We start from the raw sequence: 19,540 nt of genomic DNA, 5'->3' as shown, positions 1-19,540 counted from the left end.
GTTTTTAACCTTTAAAAAAAGATCTCCATTTCATTTTAGAATATATTGTTCCTTGCAGAAAGATTCTGTAAATCTACTTTTAAAAAATCATAGTGATATACATTTTATTTTGATCTTTCTTTAAAAATCCTGTTTTGTCTTTTGGTTATGTGAATTTAGTACTACTGTTTTGATGTAATGCCAAATACAGTTATTTTAGCATGTGCATTTAAAAAATATTTTGTTCAAATATATCATAAGTGAGCAGGTGTGGTGGCACATGCCTTTAATCCCAGCACTTCAGAGGCAGAGACAGGCAGATCTCTGTGAGTTCAAGGCCAGCCTGATCTACATAGTGAGTTCCAGGACAGCTGGGGCTACAGGGAGACCCTGTCTCAAAAAGACAAAATATATATATATATATCATAAGTGAGAAATGTTATCTAATCTTTCATTTAAAAAATAAAGTATGCTTATAACCCTACTATTTTTTTATTTTTTTGAGTATGAGTATTATGCCTGCATGTGTCTAAGTGCACCCATGTGGTGCAATGCCCACAGAGAACAGAAGAGTGTGTCAGATCCCCTGGAACTGGAATTATGGATGGTTGTTAGCCATCATGTGGGTGCTGGGATTCGAGCCCAGGTCTTCTGCAAGAACAGCCAGTGCTATTAACCTCTGAGCCATCTCTCCAGCCTCCTTCTACCATTTTTATAACAGCCTATATGTAGAGTAATAAGTAAGAAGCAATAAAGAAACTAATACATGAAGGAATCAAATTGCTTTGTGTAATAAGTAGCTTAGTAGTTGATGAAAAACTAAAGCCAAGATCATCTGTATCCCACACTAGTGTTCATTATAAATTTTTAGCTATATCCATGGATTATGCTCATAAACATAACAACTTATATATTATCTCTGCTAACATGAAAGAAAAAATAAAGAATCCACATCAAACTGGGAATGATGGCACATAGCTGTAATTCCAGTACTTGGAAAGTGGAGGCAAGAGGATTATCAGTTGGATACTGGCCTGAGCTACATAGTAAATTCATAGCCAGCCTGAGCTACCTTAGTGAGACTTTGCCTCAAAAAGCAGCCGGGGGGGGAGATGGGACTAGGGGTATATCTGTGGTAGATTGCTTACCCAGCATGCCCAAAGTCTTGCATTCAACACTTAGCACTGCATTAATAATGATGTTATCTACATTCAATTTGATAAATTGGTAAATTTTGTTGAATTATTTGCATGCACTTCAGAAAAGCACAGATTCCAACAATATTTCCTTTGTCTAAAACATTTTAAGGGCCAGCATTCAATTGCTTCAAAATTAATGGTTCATTCCTTGGAAAATGCTCAACAGTTGTCCTTCCTTTATTAAAGATGGATGTTGGGACTGGAGAGATGGCTCAGGGGTTAAGAATACTGATTATTCTTGCAGAAGACCCAAGTACGAATCCCAGCACCCACATGGCAGCTAACAACTGTCCTAACTCCAGTTCCAGGGGATCCAACAGCCTCTTCTGTCCTCCAAGAGCATTGCACAACACGGGTGCACTTACCTGCACGCAGGCAATACGCACTTATACATAAAATAAAAATAAAAAATAAAATATTTTTTAAAAGATAGATGTATATTTGATGGTATATGACCTCATTCTGTACTGGAACTTAAATTGTGAGATGAGATTTTTTTAAAGATTTTATTATTTTTATTTATGTGTATGAGTGTTTCACCTGCATGTATGTAAGTGCACCCGTGTTTCGCTATGTCGAGGAGTCAGAAGAGGGCATTGAGTTCCCCTGGAACTGAAGTTATGAATGGGTTTTAACCACCAGGTGGGTGCTGGGAACAAAACCCAGGTAGGTTCTCTGCAACAGCAGACAGTGTTCTTAACTCCAGCCCCACGAGATGAGCTTTTATAGGAACTATAATTAACTGGAAATCATTCTCCTCTTAGTGGAATATACACTGGCAAGACAACATGCATGGCATTTATTGAATAGTTAAAAATCCTTTAGCACTGTGTGAAAGGCCCATCTCAATCTTCTAAGCCTCTCCTCACACTTCTTGCTCAATCTCCAAACACTTGACTGCTAACACTTCTAGTAAGCACACTGCTTGCTTCAAACCCCAAGGCCTCTGAGCAACCTCTTCTTTCTGCAGGGTCTACTTTCCCTTTTGCACTTTGGAATTCCTGCTAATACTCTTGTCCATCCAGCTCATTTTGATCCACCCTTTACATCACAGCTTAGACGCCTCCTTCTCCAGAAAGCTCCCTCTGAACCCCAGCAATTCCAAGAGGGTGATAATCCTTAAAATTTCAGATTATGCACTGAGAAATGCAAGAAACCAAGCTGCTTAGATTTTTCTAAAACTCAGCTCATTTTATATCATGCATTGCATCCTTTATTGTGTGTTGGAAACATACTTTTAATAAATGTAGACTTTTTTTCAGCCAATGTTTAATCCAAGTTCCAGGAATAAACACAATGCTTAGTAGTCAGGAGTGAGGGCAGAGAGGCATGAAGCTTCTGATCCTTAGGGTCCTCAGCCCGCCTTGCTCCCTTCTGTTACAACATCTGCATCCCCATCCTGCCTGCTGTTACAGGTCTTTGAAAATGACTCACAAATTGTACCTATCTTCACCATCACTGAGTCCAGCTCTGTCTTTTTCTGCTGTTTCAGGTCTCTGTTGAGCTCACACAAGGAAATCACTCTGCCTCTTCCTCATCCAGCTTGATCATTGTTCTCTCTGTAGGACCATCCACCTAGAATTGCCTATTCCCATGCTTCTCTTAGGCACATCGCAGTACTCTTTTTCTGAACTGTCACTGGCAAAATGCTCCACCATCATTTCAGCTCTAGATGTAACAGCTCCCAAAGATTTATCAGGAAAGGAAGATGTATGTGTTCTCTGCTCCCAACTCTCTCCAGGTAGTTATTTGGTATTTGTGTCATGTCCCCTATTTCCACAACTCAGTCCAGGTTTTAGGGCACAAACGTATGTGGTTTCCTTTCCTGTGAAACTCAAAATGTTTGCTCATTGCGTCTTTTTCTCTAACTTCCTCTACAGAAATCTTCATCTAGTCTTGGAAACAGTTTCTTGTCATGTTAAAGCACCAAAGAAATACTAAATGAATGATAAATGACTGAGAAAATACTAGCCTGTCCCTTATTCATTAGTCTTCAAATTATGATGCTAATATTATCAGGATTTTCCATTCCTCATGAGGCATAAACTTCTGAAATGCAAAGTGATGATAAAAGGAAGAACTAAGAGGAAAGCATTTCAAACAGTATCTCATGATGCTGTCCTACATATGGTGCATCCTGCCTTCCTTGGTGCTGCTTCAGCACCTTGTGGAGATGTCTTTTGTTATGTCTGCATCAGCAAAAATCCTGGTTGCTAAATTCTGATGCTTCCAACCAACAAGGAAGGACAGTTACTTGTGGGGAACCAAAGTGCCCCATGTTTTGTCTAATTAGTAATTGATCATCTTTTCTTCCCCTAGACTCTTAGTTCCACTGTCCAATTTCCAAGCTTCTCTTGGGCACATCACAGTGTTTGGTTATTCATAATTAAATCTCAACTACTGAATAAGAGAGAGAGAAGGAATTAAAGAACCTGAAAAAAGAAAAACTTGGGTTATGAGCATAAGGAAAACCAAAAAATCTATCTGGATGCAGAGATGAGAACAGGACAGTACTAGTCGGGATAATTAATAATAGTTGCTATGTTTTTAAAAATCTGAAGCGACTCATCAAATTTTCACAGTTCAAATTTCTTATTCATGCAAATTTCAGTGGAACTATTACTGAGCTATTCACTTGAGTGCTCTTTACCAAGATGTGTCTCGGTCTGACACCATTATTTCCATCATATATCTTCAAGACTTCACATACAAAGAAAAATAGACATGGAAGGTATACCCACCCACTTATAAACATCTCAGCCTGCAAGTGAGACATTATTTCCTCTGACATTCTATTGACAAAAACTAGTCACGTGGCCCCACATAGATACAGAGGGGGGTGATGAAGTTCAGTTGTGAGTCTAAAATAGAAAAATGGATGTGATGAGCAGACTCGCAGCAGATACAGCATCAGATACAGTACAGAATATAAGGAAACAGTCCATTCATCTTGAGGTAGCAATGATGTGTACACTAGCAGAAAGAACTCTGTTAAACTTGAACCAAAACTGTATTTTCTGTCCATACATGGCCACTGCACTTATTACTTTGTTTTATGCTATTTAAACAACCTTCCATGTGGTCTCCTTGCTTCCACTCTGTCCTTCTTCAGTCTTGAGATTGTACTGAGAACATAGCAAATGTTAAAAATAAAAGTAAAATTGGTATTTTATTAATGAACCTTTTGGTTCCCTTCCTGTGTGAAAATCCAAATGTTTCATTACCCCAGGACATCATTCTTCAGTTCCAGCCCCTCCTTTCCTCCAGCCTCTCTGTACTTGATTATCAATGTTCAACATCCAACTGAAAAATCTCCCCTCCCCACCCCCAGTGATCTATTGCACCTCAGTATTTAGTTCAATGTTGATGTTCTCTGGGAATCCTTCAACCTAAACATGGTGAAACAATCACCTTTTGGCCCAAGCCATCTCTTTATAGCACCAATCAGCTTATATTGCACTTAGGACAATTTATTTAACTGTGTCTTTAACACATAGTTTCTGATACTTTACACTTAGTAAAACTTCACTGACCTGAATCAAGCTCTCCACACACAAACTGAAGTGAGCTCACTTCTGCACCTACAGTCTTCTGATCCTTTACTAAGCTATGGAAATAAATTCTTCATGTTGTAAGTACTCTCTAACTCATCTTATGTTCATGGGTATGCATGGGTATGTGCATGTGTACATATGTGTGTACATGTAGAGACCAGAGGTGGATGGCAGTCATCTTTTATGTTCACTCTCCACCTTATTTTTTTGAGAGAGTACCTCTCACTGAACCTTATAGAATTTTATAAAATGTAAAAATCATAAGTAAAATAAAATTCAGAGAAGGGTATGAAGTCTTAAGTTTATTTACTCTTTTTTCTAGAGTAAGAATGGATATTATGGCAAAATTAGATACAATAGACAGGCCTTATAATCCACAGTGACAAGAATTCCAAATTATTTATATGCCACTCGACCCCACTCTTTTATGCACTCTGCTGTTTGACTTGAAATTTATCATAAAAGATGTCAAATTTCCCCAACCTAATACCACCAACCTGAATTAAATCCCTGAAACCCATATACAAAAGTCACACGTGCTGACACAGGCTTATAATCCCAACATCTGGTAGCTGCAGACAGATGGATCCCTGAGGTCTGCTGGTGGTCAGAGAAGGGTGAATCCCTCAACCAACTTAGCCCTAATTAGTGATCCCCCAGCCAGTGAGAGACCCTTTCTTAAAAAAAAAAAAAATTGGTGGACACAGCCTAAGGGAGAATGACATTTGAGACTGATCTTTGGCTTCCACACACACACATGCACACATGTGCACAAGCACCTAGGTGCCCACACACATGTACATGCCATTAAACATTATGAGAACTGCAAAAGAGGTCCACATTAAACATATGGGACCTGAATAAAACAGGAGCCTCATTTTTAGAGAACTAATTGTCTCACTCTAGAAAGAGATCAAAGGCAAGACACAAAAGTTAAAGAAAGCAAAACACTGCCTTTGAAGCACTTGGTGGCTCATGTAAGACAGGTTCTCCAAACTTTATCAACTCTTTTTAGCCTGATATACATTGGTAAATTTATCAAACTAGGCCAGAATATCCCTATATTTCATACAATATATATTGACATCTGCTGAAGAAATGCTGCAACCAAAATATCAGAAAACAGAGACTAAATCATCTGACATGCAGTCCAAAATACATACTGATAATTCAAAAAAGGAAGGGTGCACTGTGTGCACAGAAGATGACCAAATCACTTTTTTGGGACAGCAAAAAGCTTGAACTTCTTAAAGACCAAGATAGAAGGATATTTACAGAGACTGAGTATTTAAGTAGATCTTGATCTAACCTTGGCATAAAAATATACATATATTGGCCTCTAAGTAGAACAGGATATGTGTGTGTGCTCACATGCATGCATGTGCATGTATGGGTGAGTGTGCATATGGGTGAGTGTGTGTATGTGTGTGTGTATACACCTGTGTGTGAAAGTGTATGCTTGTGTCCATCAAGGCCAGAAGACAGCTTCAGGTGTCATTCCTCAGGTGCTGTCCACTTATTTTTTTTTTTGAGACTGGGTTCTCACTGGCGTGGAACTCTCCAAGTAGATTAGACTAGCTGGCCAGCAATCCCCAGAGAGTATCTTGTCTCTACCTTCTCAGCTCTGGGGTGACAAGTGTGACCTTAACTTTTTATGTGGGTGCAGAAGATCAAACTCTTGCCTTCATGTTTTCACAGAAAGGACTTTAACAACTGAGCTATCTTCCCACTCCAGAATGCTCCTCTTTTTTTTTTTTTTAAGTTAGAAATACAATGTCATCATCAGTGGGGGAGAAAAGCAAGAGAGGGAAAGAGGAAATTTCCATGAGAAAGAAGAGGGGAAAATAGGAAGAGATGAGGCTTTCAAGCACTAATGACCCACCTTTCCTCTCTCCCACCTACGGTTAGAAACACTTCTCAGAGAGATATGAATTTGTAGGTAATGCACCATTGAAGTGAAACAGAATGGTTAAAGTTGCCTCCACCCCATTTAAATTTACTTGCATAATCCTTTTTATGCCTGGACAGAGTCCTTCACACTCAATACCCTCTAAAGGCACTCCCCTGTGCCCTGTTCTAGCATGGCATAATTGCCTCATTTGCCCACGTGGAATTCTTCAATGGTTTCCTTTTGCACATAGAGTAATTCCACTGGGTCCTGTATGATAAAGCTTCCTAATCTCCAGTGGTGCACAATCCCCACCCCCTGCTCAGCCTGCTGCTGTTCACTGATCTTTCTTAAATTCCCCAGCATTCTGAATGCCTTCCCACCTCAGTGTCTCCTGACAGGCTGTCTCCCTCTCCAGGTAACTTACATGACTTCATCCCATTCATTCAATCTGTCTCCATTTAAACATTTGGTCTTTCCAGATGCCTTTTCCTCACTCGCCAATTTAAATTCTACTATCATCTTGTACTTTATAGTGCATCTATTTTATTCCAATTATTTATTCTAATGTTTTTCCTTCTTCACACCTACTGGAGTGCAGTGTCAAGTGTCCTTTGTCTTATTGTTGATTTGATGTCTAGCTCCTTGGGAGGCAAAACTATGTTACTTATCACTGTATCTCAAGGCCAAGCACATTCTTTCTGGGTAGAGGAAGCATCCCATAAATATTTGTTTAAAATAGAGGCTAAAGTAGTTAGAAAGGGTATCATGAGGGATGCAGACCTTCAATCGGCCTTACTTTTAAGTAGGGAAAAGCTACATTCTCAAAGGCAGGAATAATATTCTGTTACTCCAAAATCTGGGTCCAGAAGGCCCCCAGGAGTTTATCTGCTACTTTCCAGTGTCTGGCATGATCTAGGGTTCTTGGTGAATGGGGTGGAGATGCCAGGGTAATATAGGAGCACTTGGATCTTAAGATATAGGCTATTTGCCCATAAGTACAGCATTTTAGAAGCTGGTATAGATGCAGAGGAGATCCAGGCTGAATCTCAGTCCAGAGTGAAAGGAGGCAGAGTCAAGAAATGAAAAGCTAGACAGAGCAGGGGGAAAGACTGGAGGTATGATTCTTACTAAGTTAGGCTTCCATGACTTCATGTGAAAGATGAAGATCACAGAAGCACCCAGTTCAAAGGGATAGAATGGGATGGATGTAAAGTGCTTGCCACAAGAAAAAGAAGTTAGTTAAATGATGGCTACTTTGTTTTGGTTTAGTGTATGTACATGTTGGTTTGGTTTCATTTTTTGAGGTAAGAGCCCACAATATAGCTCAAGATGACTTTGAACTTATGATTCTCCAGCCTCCCAAGAAGTTGAGATTCTAAGCACTTACCACCAGGCCAGTGGTATTATTATTATTATTTCTATTCTTATTACCAGAACTGGGCAAAAGAACCTGGGATCAAGCTATTTTTTCCATAATCTGAATGGCCTTGGATAAGTCAGCAATCAAAATTTTATCCAAAGTTTTAGAGTTTATAAGAATTTTCTGAAGAGCAATCTAGGTTTCTATAAGATTCTCAAATGAATTAAAAAGCAAATGAAATGTTTTACTAAAGTTTCTGGAACCAAATTGTTTCATCCTACGTTAGGAAATTATCACTATGCTAGGGCCCTTCATCTCAAATATCACTTCTCTTCCTGTGGCTGTGATGAAACACCATGGCAGCTGAAGGCATACATTTCTGCTCACAGTTCAAGGGTACAGGTCATGGTGGTAAGGAAGTCAGCTGGCAGGAATTTGAAGCAGCTGGTCAGGAAGCAGAGAGTAATGACTGTTTGTGCTCACCTCGCTTTCTCCTTTTCTATACAGTCCCTGGAATGGTCCCACCCACAGCCACGGCCACAGGTCTTCTCACCTCAGCCACCCTAATGGAAATAATCCCCATGGCCATGTCCGAGGTAACAATGTAACAGCAATAAAATCACAACACCTGTTCTTTTCAAGTCTTAAGATTTTTATTCCCAATGCTTAAACACACAATTGCAAACAATAGCCAAAATACCAGTGAATAAAATATTAAAATATAAAAATGAGTAATAAAATTCATTTTCTTCCATTTAAAAACCTTTAACATGAAAAATACAGGTCCTCCACATCAAAAAATCCATGGTATTCTGGTACCTACAGTAGAAACAAGTAGGCTCTTGGAAGCCATTAAACAAAATACAACATTATTTGCTTTAAAAAAAAAAAAAAACAAAAAAGTGAAGTGCAATTCAAAAAAAAAGAGAAAATGTCCACCAAAAATTAATTAATTTTGAGGTATACTTATGTAAATTCCTGAAGGAGAAAAATGAAGAGAAATGGATACAAAGCATCAACTCTTACTTAAAATCTCTTAACATAAAAAGTCTAGAACAATTGTCATGCAATAATTAAAAGCACACACATGTAACCAAAAACTACTTGCAGAGCTGGACCTGCTGGCACACATGTATACTCCCAGCAACTCAGGGGCTCAAACAGGAGGATTGCAAGTTCAAGGTCAGCCTGGGCAAATTAGTAAGACCTTATCTCAAAATATTTCTTAAAAGAGAGCTAGGCTCCGGTAGATGATCCTACACTGGAGCATTTGCAGACACAAATTAGACTCAATAAGCCTTTATATATATATATATATATATATATATATTTCATGAAATCCAGAAGCGGGTAGTAAGGGGGGTGTAAACAGGGGAGGGCGTGTGAATATGATAAAAATATATTGTATGAAATCCTTAACAATTCAATTAAAAATTTTAAAGGGAGAGAGCTGGGGATATAGCGTACTGGTACTGCTCTTGCCTAGCCCCGGGACCACACACCTAAAAATTTTTTAAGAAAAATCCTTGCATCTGGTTGGTGACTTGTTCCTCCTAAACAGCAGTGGTATCTACAAAGTCTGCCTCCTAGCTGTGTGAAATTTGAATTCTGTGTGCAATAATCTGAAACCCATACTTTCAACCAAAGAGAAATCTTTATCTTCATCTACAGTTTGTGAAAACAAATTGAGACAGAACTAACTTCCAGTCCACCTGGAAGAGAAAGACATCTTTGCCTACTGCTCTGGCATCTGTGTGCATGTTTATTAATCCCAGGACACTTCCTAACCTCACACCAACCACTCATCAATTTTCATCAGCTACTGCGACTGGTCCACACAGTGCACCTCAGCAGGCTGGCAGCAAAACCTGTGAAAGCGGGTTTCAGAGGAGAAAAATGCATTGCGCTTCTCAAGTCCCGGTCTATGCTTCAAAAAATATGCTCCATTCAGTATGGTGAATTTCCCTGGAGTATGTGCCTGCATTTGCAATGGGCATTGTTAAAAATAAAAGTTGAGTATTAAACCAGGGCCTAGGCTATTGCAATCTTTACAATACAGAGAAAAATAGCCACAGGCAGCATTTCTACGTATTGAAATGCCTGTGGCCAGATGTTGCTGGGGTTTATGAAAATGTGATCTGATAGGGGAAGGTTGTGCTATAAATCATGCTCTTAGTCACATGCACCTGAAATCATTCCCACAATGGTCAAAAAGGGGAATTTAATATTGGGAAGTACTTACAGTGCCACTAATTGAGTAACAGAGTGAGTGGGGGAAAATATCTTCCAATCAGGGTCAGCATGCTTCAGGCAGCAAGAGGATGACATGATTTTTAGCTGTTTATTAGTGTAGAGATATCTGTAAATATTGAGCAGGTTGAAGGGACTGGGTGGCTTGGAAGCCCATTAGTTTCCAAAACACAAAAGGAAGATTTTTAAGTACTATTAAAATATGTTTTTGACAACTAAATTATGTATGTCTTTGATATTCTCCATACAAAAATCAAGGAAAAACTGCTACATCTTTTAATGGAAAACACTGAGTTCAATCCCTGCACACTCGCCAAATGCATGCCATTTAGGATAATGTCACTGATGCACATTTGACAACTAAATTACAAAGCTCTTTGATATACTGTGTACAAAGAGTGGCAATTATGGCCAATAAAATCAAAGGAAGAAAAAAACTAATTAACACTAACATATCATTATGACTCACTAGCATATAAAATCCCATGCCTGCTCTTAAATTGCTAGCGCCTGGCAAATCCCAAATTCCTAAGGATGCAAACAATAGTTTCCAAATAACTGAAACCACTAGAGCTTTCTTGGATTCCTTAAAGGTCTGGCACTACTTTATTCTATCGAAAGGCCAAGTACACCCAAAATGACTTTAAAACTCACCCTAAAAGATATAAATCTCAGGGTTAAAAACTGTAGTGATTAGTTGTGGATGCTCATTCAATTCTGATGATTACTTCATAAGCAATATAAACATAATTTAAAGAAGATAAAAATAAAAGACAAGCCGGGCATGGTGGTGCATGCCTTTAATCCCAGCACTTGGGGAGCAGAGGCAGGCGGATCTCTGTGAGTTCAAAGCCAGGCTGATCTACCTAGTGAGTTCCAGGACAGCCGAGGCTACAGTGTCTCAAAAAGACCAGAGAGAGGGGGGGGGGCTTGGGTTCAAGTTCAAAATCAGGTACTCATTATCCCTGAAACTTAAGGAAAATTACTTAACTCTCCATTCAACACTTACCTCACAGGGTGTGGTGAGGCAAAATAAGTATGAGAAAAATCCAAAAACAGCAAAGCAATAACGTACACACGTTAAGTCCTCTCTTCTATTATGACCAGTCTCCATCAAAACTTAACAAATAGAAAAAGCACAACGCTACCCTGCCACTAAAATCTGAACATAATGATTTTAAACTGATCATAATGGAAAGAATAACGCACCATAGAGGGGAGGAGTATATGAAACCTGAACTTTGGGAAACTGACCCATGTCTCATATAGAGACGATCTGACTGACATTTTCAGCAAGGCATTAAATTTGTTTTTAGACAGTGAGAAAATGTAGCTTTTTTAAAAAGTCTGTGACCTTGAGATTGTATGGGGAAGCATTGAGACTATAAATGTCTTAGAATTAAAAAGTAGAAATAAACAACCAGACTTAGCTACCGAGAGCTACACGAACATGAATTTATCAAATTTAATCGCAAGCTCTAGCTAACAGGTGCATTCTCTAACTTCATTACTGAAAAATTCATGACAGCAGATGACCTCCTAGAAACTGAAGGTGACGACAGAGATGCCATGTAAACCTAGAAAAGGCCGATTTTGTGAATCTTTTCTTGATATAATTTATTTCTGCATAAATGTACCAAATGAGAAGATGCTCTGGGAGCATTTGCTAAAGGTCATCATGTCCTACAAATGTACAATATTGTTAGAGAAATCTACAAAGCTCCTTTGAATCTTGTAGAATAATTCAAGATACATGAAATTTCTAAAATAATCCTACAAATAGAAAATAGAAAAAAAGCCCACATCATATCTCAATACAAAATGTAATAAACTAAGGTTGAAAAAAGACAAGCCCACAATAAATTCCTTTCCTGGACTGGCTGGCAACCAGTCCCTTTGACAACCCTGGCTGTGATTTTCATGACACACAGTGGCATGCACACACACACATCTTTGTTCATCTCTTGTCCCCTGCAGTTACTGATGTTCTGAGTTATTGAGCTTTCAAATAACTGATTTCTCCTGTTGCTTTTCCCGACTCACTAAACGACTCAGGCAATCACCTCATGGGTTATCCACCCCTGACCAGGTGATAGCACCTCTGGCCTCTCACTGCAACCTGCCACCTCTTAGGTGGTGAGACTGCCCCCACACATAGTGATGTGAAGGGTACTAGAAGACCTCAGTGCAACCCAAAGGAAAAGCACATTTGCAAAAACCAACTCACATGTGGTAATGCTGTTTAAAACTCCATTGAATCTTGAATTTCCAGAGAGTCCTCAATGCCTAACGGGTCCCCTAAGGTTGCCTTTGAGTTCACGGTAAACCCAGAGTTTTTTAATGCATTATGAGCATTCATAAACTTCTGGAGGTATTTGGAGGTGTACAGCCAGTGGTGTTTCAGGACATCTTCCATCTCATAGCACTTGGATTGCCTGGCATTCATTTTCCTGAAGCGCCTGAACAGTTTGTTGCCTGATTCATTTCCCTCACTCGCCCAGGCCCCAATAGAGCCATCTCTCTCAATAATTTCAGGGACATGTGCCAGAGTTTTGTGAAAATAATTAGTGATTTTTCCCTCATATCTGTATTTGAACTTGGTAGAGAGGAGCTCAGCAAAACGCTGTGAGTTGAAACTGTACTGGCACAGGGACTCTGGGCACTCTTTAGCAGGGCACGAGGAGCGCCACACTGGTTTCATCTTCAGGTAAAGGTCCATCAGCTCCCTGAGAGCTTCATGTCGCTCCTCAGAAGGAATCAGCTCACAAACTGCCTCAACAGTCTCTTTGGTCATTAGCTTCCGGGCAAAGTTCCCGTTCATCCTCATGATTGGTTTTAGGTTCATCTTCTTCCGGAGATGTTTGTCCAATGTGGCCTGCCATCTTTTCCTTTCCTCTTTGGAGGCGTCGGGATTTTTATACACCTCCCCTATCTCCAGCTGGAAAATCTTGTAGAACTCAGCCGCATTGCCAATGTCACAGTGGAGAGCATCTATGGAAGGGACCGTCTCGATGAAAGGTTTGGCCGAGACCCCTTTCACCCGATCCCGGAGTTCTTCCACTGACTCATGGTAGGGGTTGGACCGCCAGACCTCATACCGCTCCAGGTTCTCGGCGTGGCTTCTGGTTATGGAGTGAAAGACGAGATTTTGAGAGGCTTCCAGACGGGTGGCATCACAAAGTGTACAAATGTACACTGAGCCAGAAGCTTCCAGGCCTTCTACTTCCCGGACAAGTTTTTCGTCATATCCAGTGCCCCTGAAGATAAACTTGAAAGTCCTGAGGATGCCTCCCATCTCCAGCATTAATTCACTGCCCTTCATGGCCTCCCTCTCCGCAATGAGAGGGCTCAGGATGGCAGTCAGGGTCTCATGATCAGACTCATCTGCTAACATAAGGCACAGTGGCTTGCAACACAGCTCAGAGTTGGGCTTGGCTTCCTCAAACACCTTCACATTCTGTGAGTCATGCACTATGGTAATTTTCATGACTGTGAATGAGAAACGAACTGCCTTTTCTGGAACTGCTGGTCCACTCCCATGTTTCTCACTTACATCTCCCATGCCATCACATGACTCCTTCACCACAACCGTGAAAGGGCCATTCAGGTAGTCATCAAGATCTTGAGATCTCATGCCTTCCAAGATGTCTTCTTCCATGTCCATCAAAGCAGACACCAAGGCCGAGTCGTAACGGAACCTCTTTGCAATGGTGTCCACTGGGTAATCATCCACAGAGGAGCTAAGTCCAGACAGCCCATCAATAATGCCAACGTTTGTGCTGGAAGACACATTCTTCAGAGGAGGCTGCCACTCAAAGGGGTGGTAGCCTGGCAGAAGGACCTTCTCAGCATTCCGAAGAGCATGCAGAGGTTGAAAAATCTGCCTCCCAGTGATGGCTTTCACAGTCCTGTACATCTTGTGGTACTGGCTGCAGCTGAGGAAGGTGTTGACTCGGATGGCCAAGCAAACTGCTGGCTGCAGACCAGAGCCCCGTCCCTGCATGATAGCTTCTAGCTCATCTGCTTGTCTGTGCTCATTCCTCGCCCTCAGTGCCAACAGGAATAAAGTCAAGCACACAGATTTCACATCTCCACCTTCTTCTTTGTCAGCGAATGCCTTGACTTGCATCTTAAGCTCCCTAAGCCGATGCTTCTGAGCTCTCCGTGTCAGTGACAAGAGATGTTGACGAGGGCGGCCCCCTTTATTAATATGAACCAAAGTCTCTTTAGATTCTTTGTGACTTGAGACATGGTGATTATATTTTTCTAGACTGACCTCTTCATTGCATTCTTGTGCTGGACACTTCACCATCAGGGAATTCAAAATGCTCAGAAAGGATTTCGCTGGACTCTCCAGGTCAGTAGGGAAGCATGGATATTGGCAAGAGGGACAATAGCTACCCATGACCTTGAGGCATCGGAGGATGCAAATCCTACAAAACACATGCTTACAGCTGGTCTCTACAGGGTCGGCCAGAATGTGTTCACAAATCTGGCAAGATATTGATTTCACAAAGTACGCTGGGAAGTCCACTGCAAGAAGTTTGGTACTGAGGTGAATTTTATTGCAGTTGGAGATCTTCTTCAGGACTTCTTTTTTGCTGACCCTTGCCTGCGCTCTCTTGCGCTGACGGTCCCGACTCACTTGGTTGAGCACAGTTTTGAGTTTCTTGCTGAGCTGCACATTTGACTGATGTCTCTTCCTCTTGAGTCCCCGGTGGGCAGAGTGGCAGATGTCACAGGATAGTGAGTGGGGCTGCCACTCCATGGTCACATTCCTTGGGAAGTAAACCTCACAGGGGGCGCTGCTGAACTTCCTGTGCATGATGCTCCAGCAGTTATGGCAGAACTCAGTGGGGTGGATCGAGTCAACATCTGCCTTCACATCAATCCGGAAAACTCTGGCAATGAGGTCTGGCCAGGAAGTGACTCTCTTTTCCTTCTTCCGTAAAAGGCTTTGGGTTTTAGCATCCACAGGCCCATGGACTGGGTATCTCCTTTTGTGTCCATCACTCTTAAAAGAATTTCCACAGATACGGCAGAAGTGTCTAAGCTTGGCTTGGTGAACTGCTTTGTCTCTTGCTTTTCCATCATCACAGAATTTCTTTGAAAACTTAGGGTGGACCTTCAATGCTGGTTGATTCAGGACTGAATTCTGATCACCAGGCCTATCAAGAACTGCTGGAGATTGTTCTAGAAAAGGTTTGCCCTCTGAGCAATCCTTCTTCTCCTTTTGAGCTTCTTCAGGGGCCTTTTCAATGGATCTTACCCGGAATAGCTTAAACTTCCACTCAGAAAACTTGATGTGTGGGTGCTGAATTTCATCTGGGGCAGAACTGGGTCTCGGGATCGGTGACAAAGAGACATCCATGCTGGCTGAGGTACCTGGGAACAGTGAGGACAAATCAATTTAGGGAAATTGTCAATATCCTACTGCTCTATCTTGGAAGTAATTAAAATTAATGCATTCAAGTATTAATTCATTAATTCTTTCCAGAAATTATGTATTAAATCTCCTATTTTTTTTGGTCTTTTTCAAATAGGGTCTCCCTGTAGCCCCAGCTGGCCTGGAACATGCTATGTAGACCAGATTGACCTTGATTTCACAAGAGATCCACCTGTCTCTGCCTCCTGAGTGCTGGGATTAAAGGCATGTGCTACCAGTCCTGGCATTTCTCCTATTTCAATGTGCTTCATCAGGTGCTAATCATTTAGCCAAGAATAGACTGTTCTTTTCCTGATAGTATTTAGGGTTACTTATATCATATATATGCATAATTTACTATGCATGTGTAAATTTTAATCCCCTGTCCAGAAAAACCTTAAGTTCTTTGAAGACGGTCATTGAATGATTGATCTCATCTGTCTAATGTTCCTAGAAACCAGTAGGTACTAGATAGTTGTTTGTAAGTAAATGCAAAGATAAACTGGCTACTAAACCAAAGAAAAGTAATATTTTTCACATTGTATTAGCCTCATTACACTAACTGGACAATATATTTCTAGCATTTTAAAGCATTCTTCCAGGTGATTGGTTGTTTATTTCTTCCAAATGGGTCATAAAGGAATGATAAAGCTACAAACCCAAAGAAACTAATTACTCACTGCTTGAAAGGATGAAGTGAATTTTGAGCTTTATGGATGCAAACTAATAATAAGAATCATGGATAGTAATTATGCCTACAATTTTAATTAGTGAATGCTGCTGTAAATTATAAGACTGTGTCTACATTAGAAACAAAACCACAGAGTTCTTTTAACCTGCAGCAAACCATAGCATGAGCATGCTAAGATGCTGAAGGACTTCAAAGGTGAAAGCTTCAAGTAGTTTCAAATAAGTCATCCTGAAAGTCATTACCAGCCAAAAGTCATTAGTGCTACAGTTTATTATAAGAAGAGATATGAGGAATGTTTTTCTTCTGGTTAAAAAATTTGCAGACAAGTATGGAAATATATACCTATAATCCCAGCACTAGGAACTCAGAAGCAGAAAGATCACTGTGAGTTTGAGGCCAGCTTGATCTACCTAGAGAGTTCCTTGGCTATGGAAGGAGATCCTATCTCAAATACTAATGATAGTAATTATTATTTAATAACAAAATTAAATATGTTTGTTTTAAGATAAGCATCAGAATGTAGAAAAGTGGCAAACATCATCAACTGAGTAGTTTCTAGGCTCGATTAGGTCAATCATTCTAAAATCCTTTAGTGTACAATACCCTAGCCCATCCATGTTTCCCAAATTTGTCTGGATTAGCTCTTTTGATTTACAAATTATATCTAAAAACCTGTTTTTCTTTCAATTGATTAACTAAATCATTGAATTTTATAACCATGTAAAAATACCCCAAATGAAGACACTTTGACCAACGCAGAGGGAGTTGGGTATAGGGTAGAACTGATGGAGTCAAGAACTAGGTCCTAGCTCCTGCTAGCAAAGTTGCTTTTGAAGTCTTCCTTTTAAACTACTAAAGTTTATTCCATGTATATGTGTAACACATCAGAGACTTTTATTCATTAAAAATTAAAAGCAGATTTCTAAGACTTGATTGAAAGGGAAACACAGCTGGGCTGTTCACTACACAGGACTATGTGTAAACTAAATAACTCTTAAACACTTCAAAGATCTCAGTAACCTCAAAAGCATTTCAAGTGCAACCCAACAAATACCTCAAAGTTTCGTTTTTTTTTAAATTATGTTTCCTAACTCTCCTGTGGCAAGTGCTAAGCCAGCCCCTGTCTTCCTTGCCTCTGGCTTGTACTCCATACCAAATGCCTTTTTCATCACATTAAATATTGACCTTGTACATTAAGTAAATCAACCACAAAAAGAGGACTCCAGAACACTTCCCCTCCCTGAAGCTTCCTCCACTGACCCTTACTGGCTGAAGCATCATGAACCAAACCCTCCAAACACATTTATTTACATGCTCCCATGGATTAATGCAGTTATTAGCTACTGTCATTCAAATCAAATATATTTATTATATTGTTTTACAACTCATCTCCTAAAACTTTATCCAACTTTTAAAACAAGAAGGAAGTAGAAGCATCGTGGTGTTTTGGAGAAACATACAAAAATGCTAATGAGCATAACTGTGGAAGCCACGTGTTTTATGAGTTGGGGAGAAATATGTTTTAAAAATCTGGTTTAGTGAGTTGTTTTAATCTGTCCAATTAGCAAAGACTAAGACTACTAATATCACTCAGTAAAAGTTAAGATATATTTAAAAGTTGAGGTACATTTAAAAGTTAAGATATGCCAGGCTTGGTGGTGCACACCTTTAATGCCAGCACTTGGGAGGAAGAGGCAGGCGGATCTCTGTGAGTTCGAGGCCAGCCTGGTCTACATAGTGAGTTCCAGGACAGCTGGAGCTACAGGGAGACCCTGTCTCAAAAAGACGGAAAAAAAAAAAAAGTTAAGATATATTTAAGGGGTTAGAGGTGGCTCAGCGGTTAAGAGCACTGGCTGCTCTTGCAGAGGACCCAGGTTGAGTTCCCAGCACCCACATGGAGGCTAATAACTGTAACTCCAGTCCCAGGGCATCCAGTGCCCTTTTCTGACCTCCGTGGGTATTGCATGACATGGATGCACTTATATACAGGCAGACAATAATCATTCACAACAATTAAAATAATAAAATATTTTTAAAGACATTTAAAATTAAGATACATTGTCACTGGCACAATAAATTTCCTTTGGGAAAGACATTCTATAGTTATTCTCTAGAAATATTCCCACAAGTATATATAGACAAGGGGAGATATATAAAGACAAGGAGAGATTTATTTAAAAAGTTGTTTGTTACTTTGAAAAACAGAAAATAACAAATAATTACCAAAAGGGCATTACAAATAAACTATAGTCCAGACATAGAATAGAAATTACACAGAAAATTGGATTTTGTATATACATTATGTATATGTGTAATTTCTATATGCATATATGAACAAAAGATGTCCTCATTAAAAAAAACAGAAGATAGAATAATAGGATCCAGTTACACATATATATTCTTATTTATGTGCACAGAAAAGTGCAGAAATTTGGGAAGTCTGTGTATTAAAAATCAGTGTTTGATCACTAGAAAACGGAATTGGAACTGATTAAAGGGTCTTTTTAAATTTAAATTTGACATTGATTCATTTGAAATTTTCACAACACACATGTATCTTTTAAATTTTTTGTGATCAATTCAGTTTGAATAAAACTGTTTTAAAGACTAAATTCATTACGTACCCATGACGTCTTTTACATTATATCTTTTCAAAATTTCTCGAGAAAAGACCTGACTGTCTCAACTCTGACCATTTTTTTCACCCTTTTTTTCTGTTAAACATGCAGCAATGTTTAAGTCCAACCCATAGACAGCCTGAAGTTAGGGTTATAACAGGGTGATCTTGCATTCATGATTTATGCTCAGAAATATTGCAAGTGCTCATTCTCCTCTCTTTGTAACAAAACTCTGAGAGTTGACCCACCTCAGAGTCTAAAAGGCTGAGGGTTTGGTGCTGGCTCAACTGCCCAGTTGGCACTATTATCTCAGTATGGACAGCATCTGCCATCATATCTGTAGTGATCCCTCCCTCCACAAGGCATAAACTCATGTTAAAGAATCAGCCTGGAGTGATATGGAAGAGGCAAAGCTGTAGCTTGTAGTGAGTAACCATTAGTGACCTTGGGTGTCTGGGAAGCACAGAAGCAGCCCTGCTCATTTCCATCCCAGACCAGACGCTGCAACACATGGATTTCACTACTTGGCTCACCAGCTGCAACATCACCCACCTCTCTCTCCCTCCCTCCCTC

At 39.9% G+C, this 19,540-nt stretch overlaps 1 protein-coding gene across 1 annotated transcript; it reads right to left on the bottom strand.

Moving 5' to 3' along the window:
• Positions 1 to 12,475: 12,475 nt before the first annotated feature.
• Rag1 (recombination activating 1) lies at positions 12,476 to 15,604 on the bottom strand. Its single transcript, XM_008852387.1, has one exon. The coding sequence runs from the start codon at positions 15,602 to 15,604 to the stop codon at positions 12,476 to 12,478; it is 3,129 nt and encodes a 1,042-aa protein (XP_008850609.1).
• Positions 15,605 to 19,540: the final 3,936 nt, after the last annotated feature.

This window comes from Nannospalax galili, unplaced genomic scaffold (genome assembly GCF_000622305.1).
Source record: "Nannospalax galili isolate Female #2095 unplaced genomic scaffold, S.galili_v1.0 scaffold126, whole genome shotgun sequence".
In the NCBI taxonomy this organism is placed as follows: domain Eukaryota; kingdom Metazoa; phylum Chordata; class Mammalia; order Rodentia; family Spalacidae; genus Nannospalax; species Nannospalax galili.
The sequence above is the reverse complement of the archived record's forward strand: the minus strand, read 5'-3'. Positions and strand labels throughout refer to the sequence as shown.

What these genes read in the sequence shown, in the direction of transcription:
- Rag1 (XM_008852387.1), bottom strand. Translation starts at nt 15,604, where the DNA reads ATGGATGTCTCTTTGTCACCGATCCCGAGACCCAGTTCTGCCCCAGAT.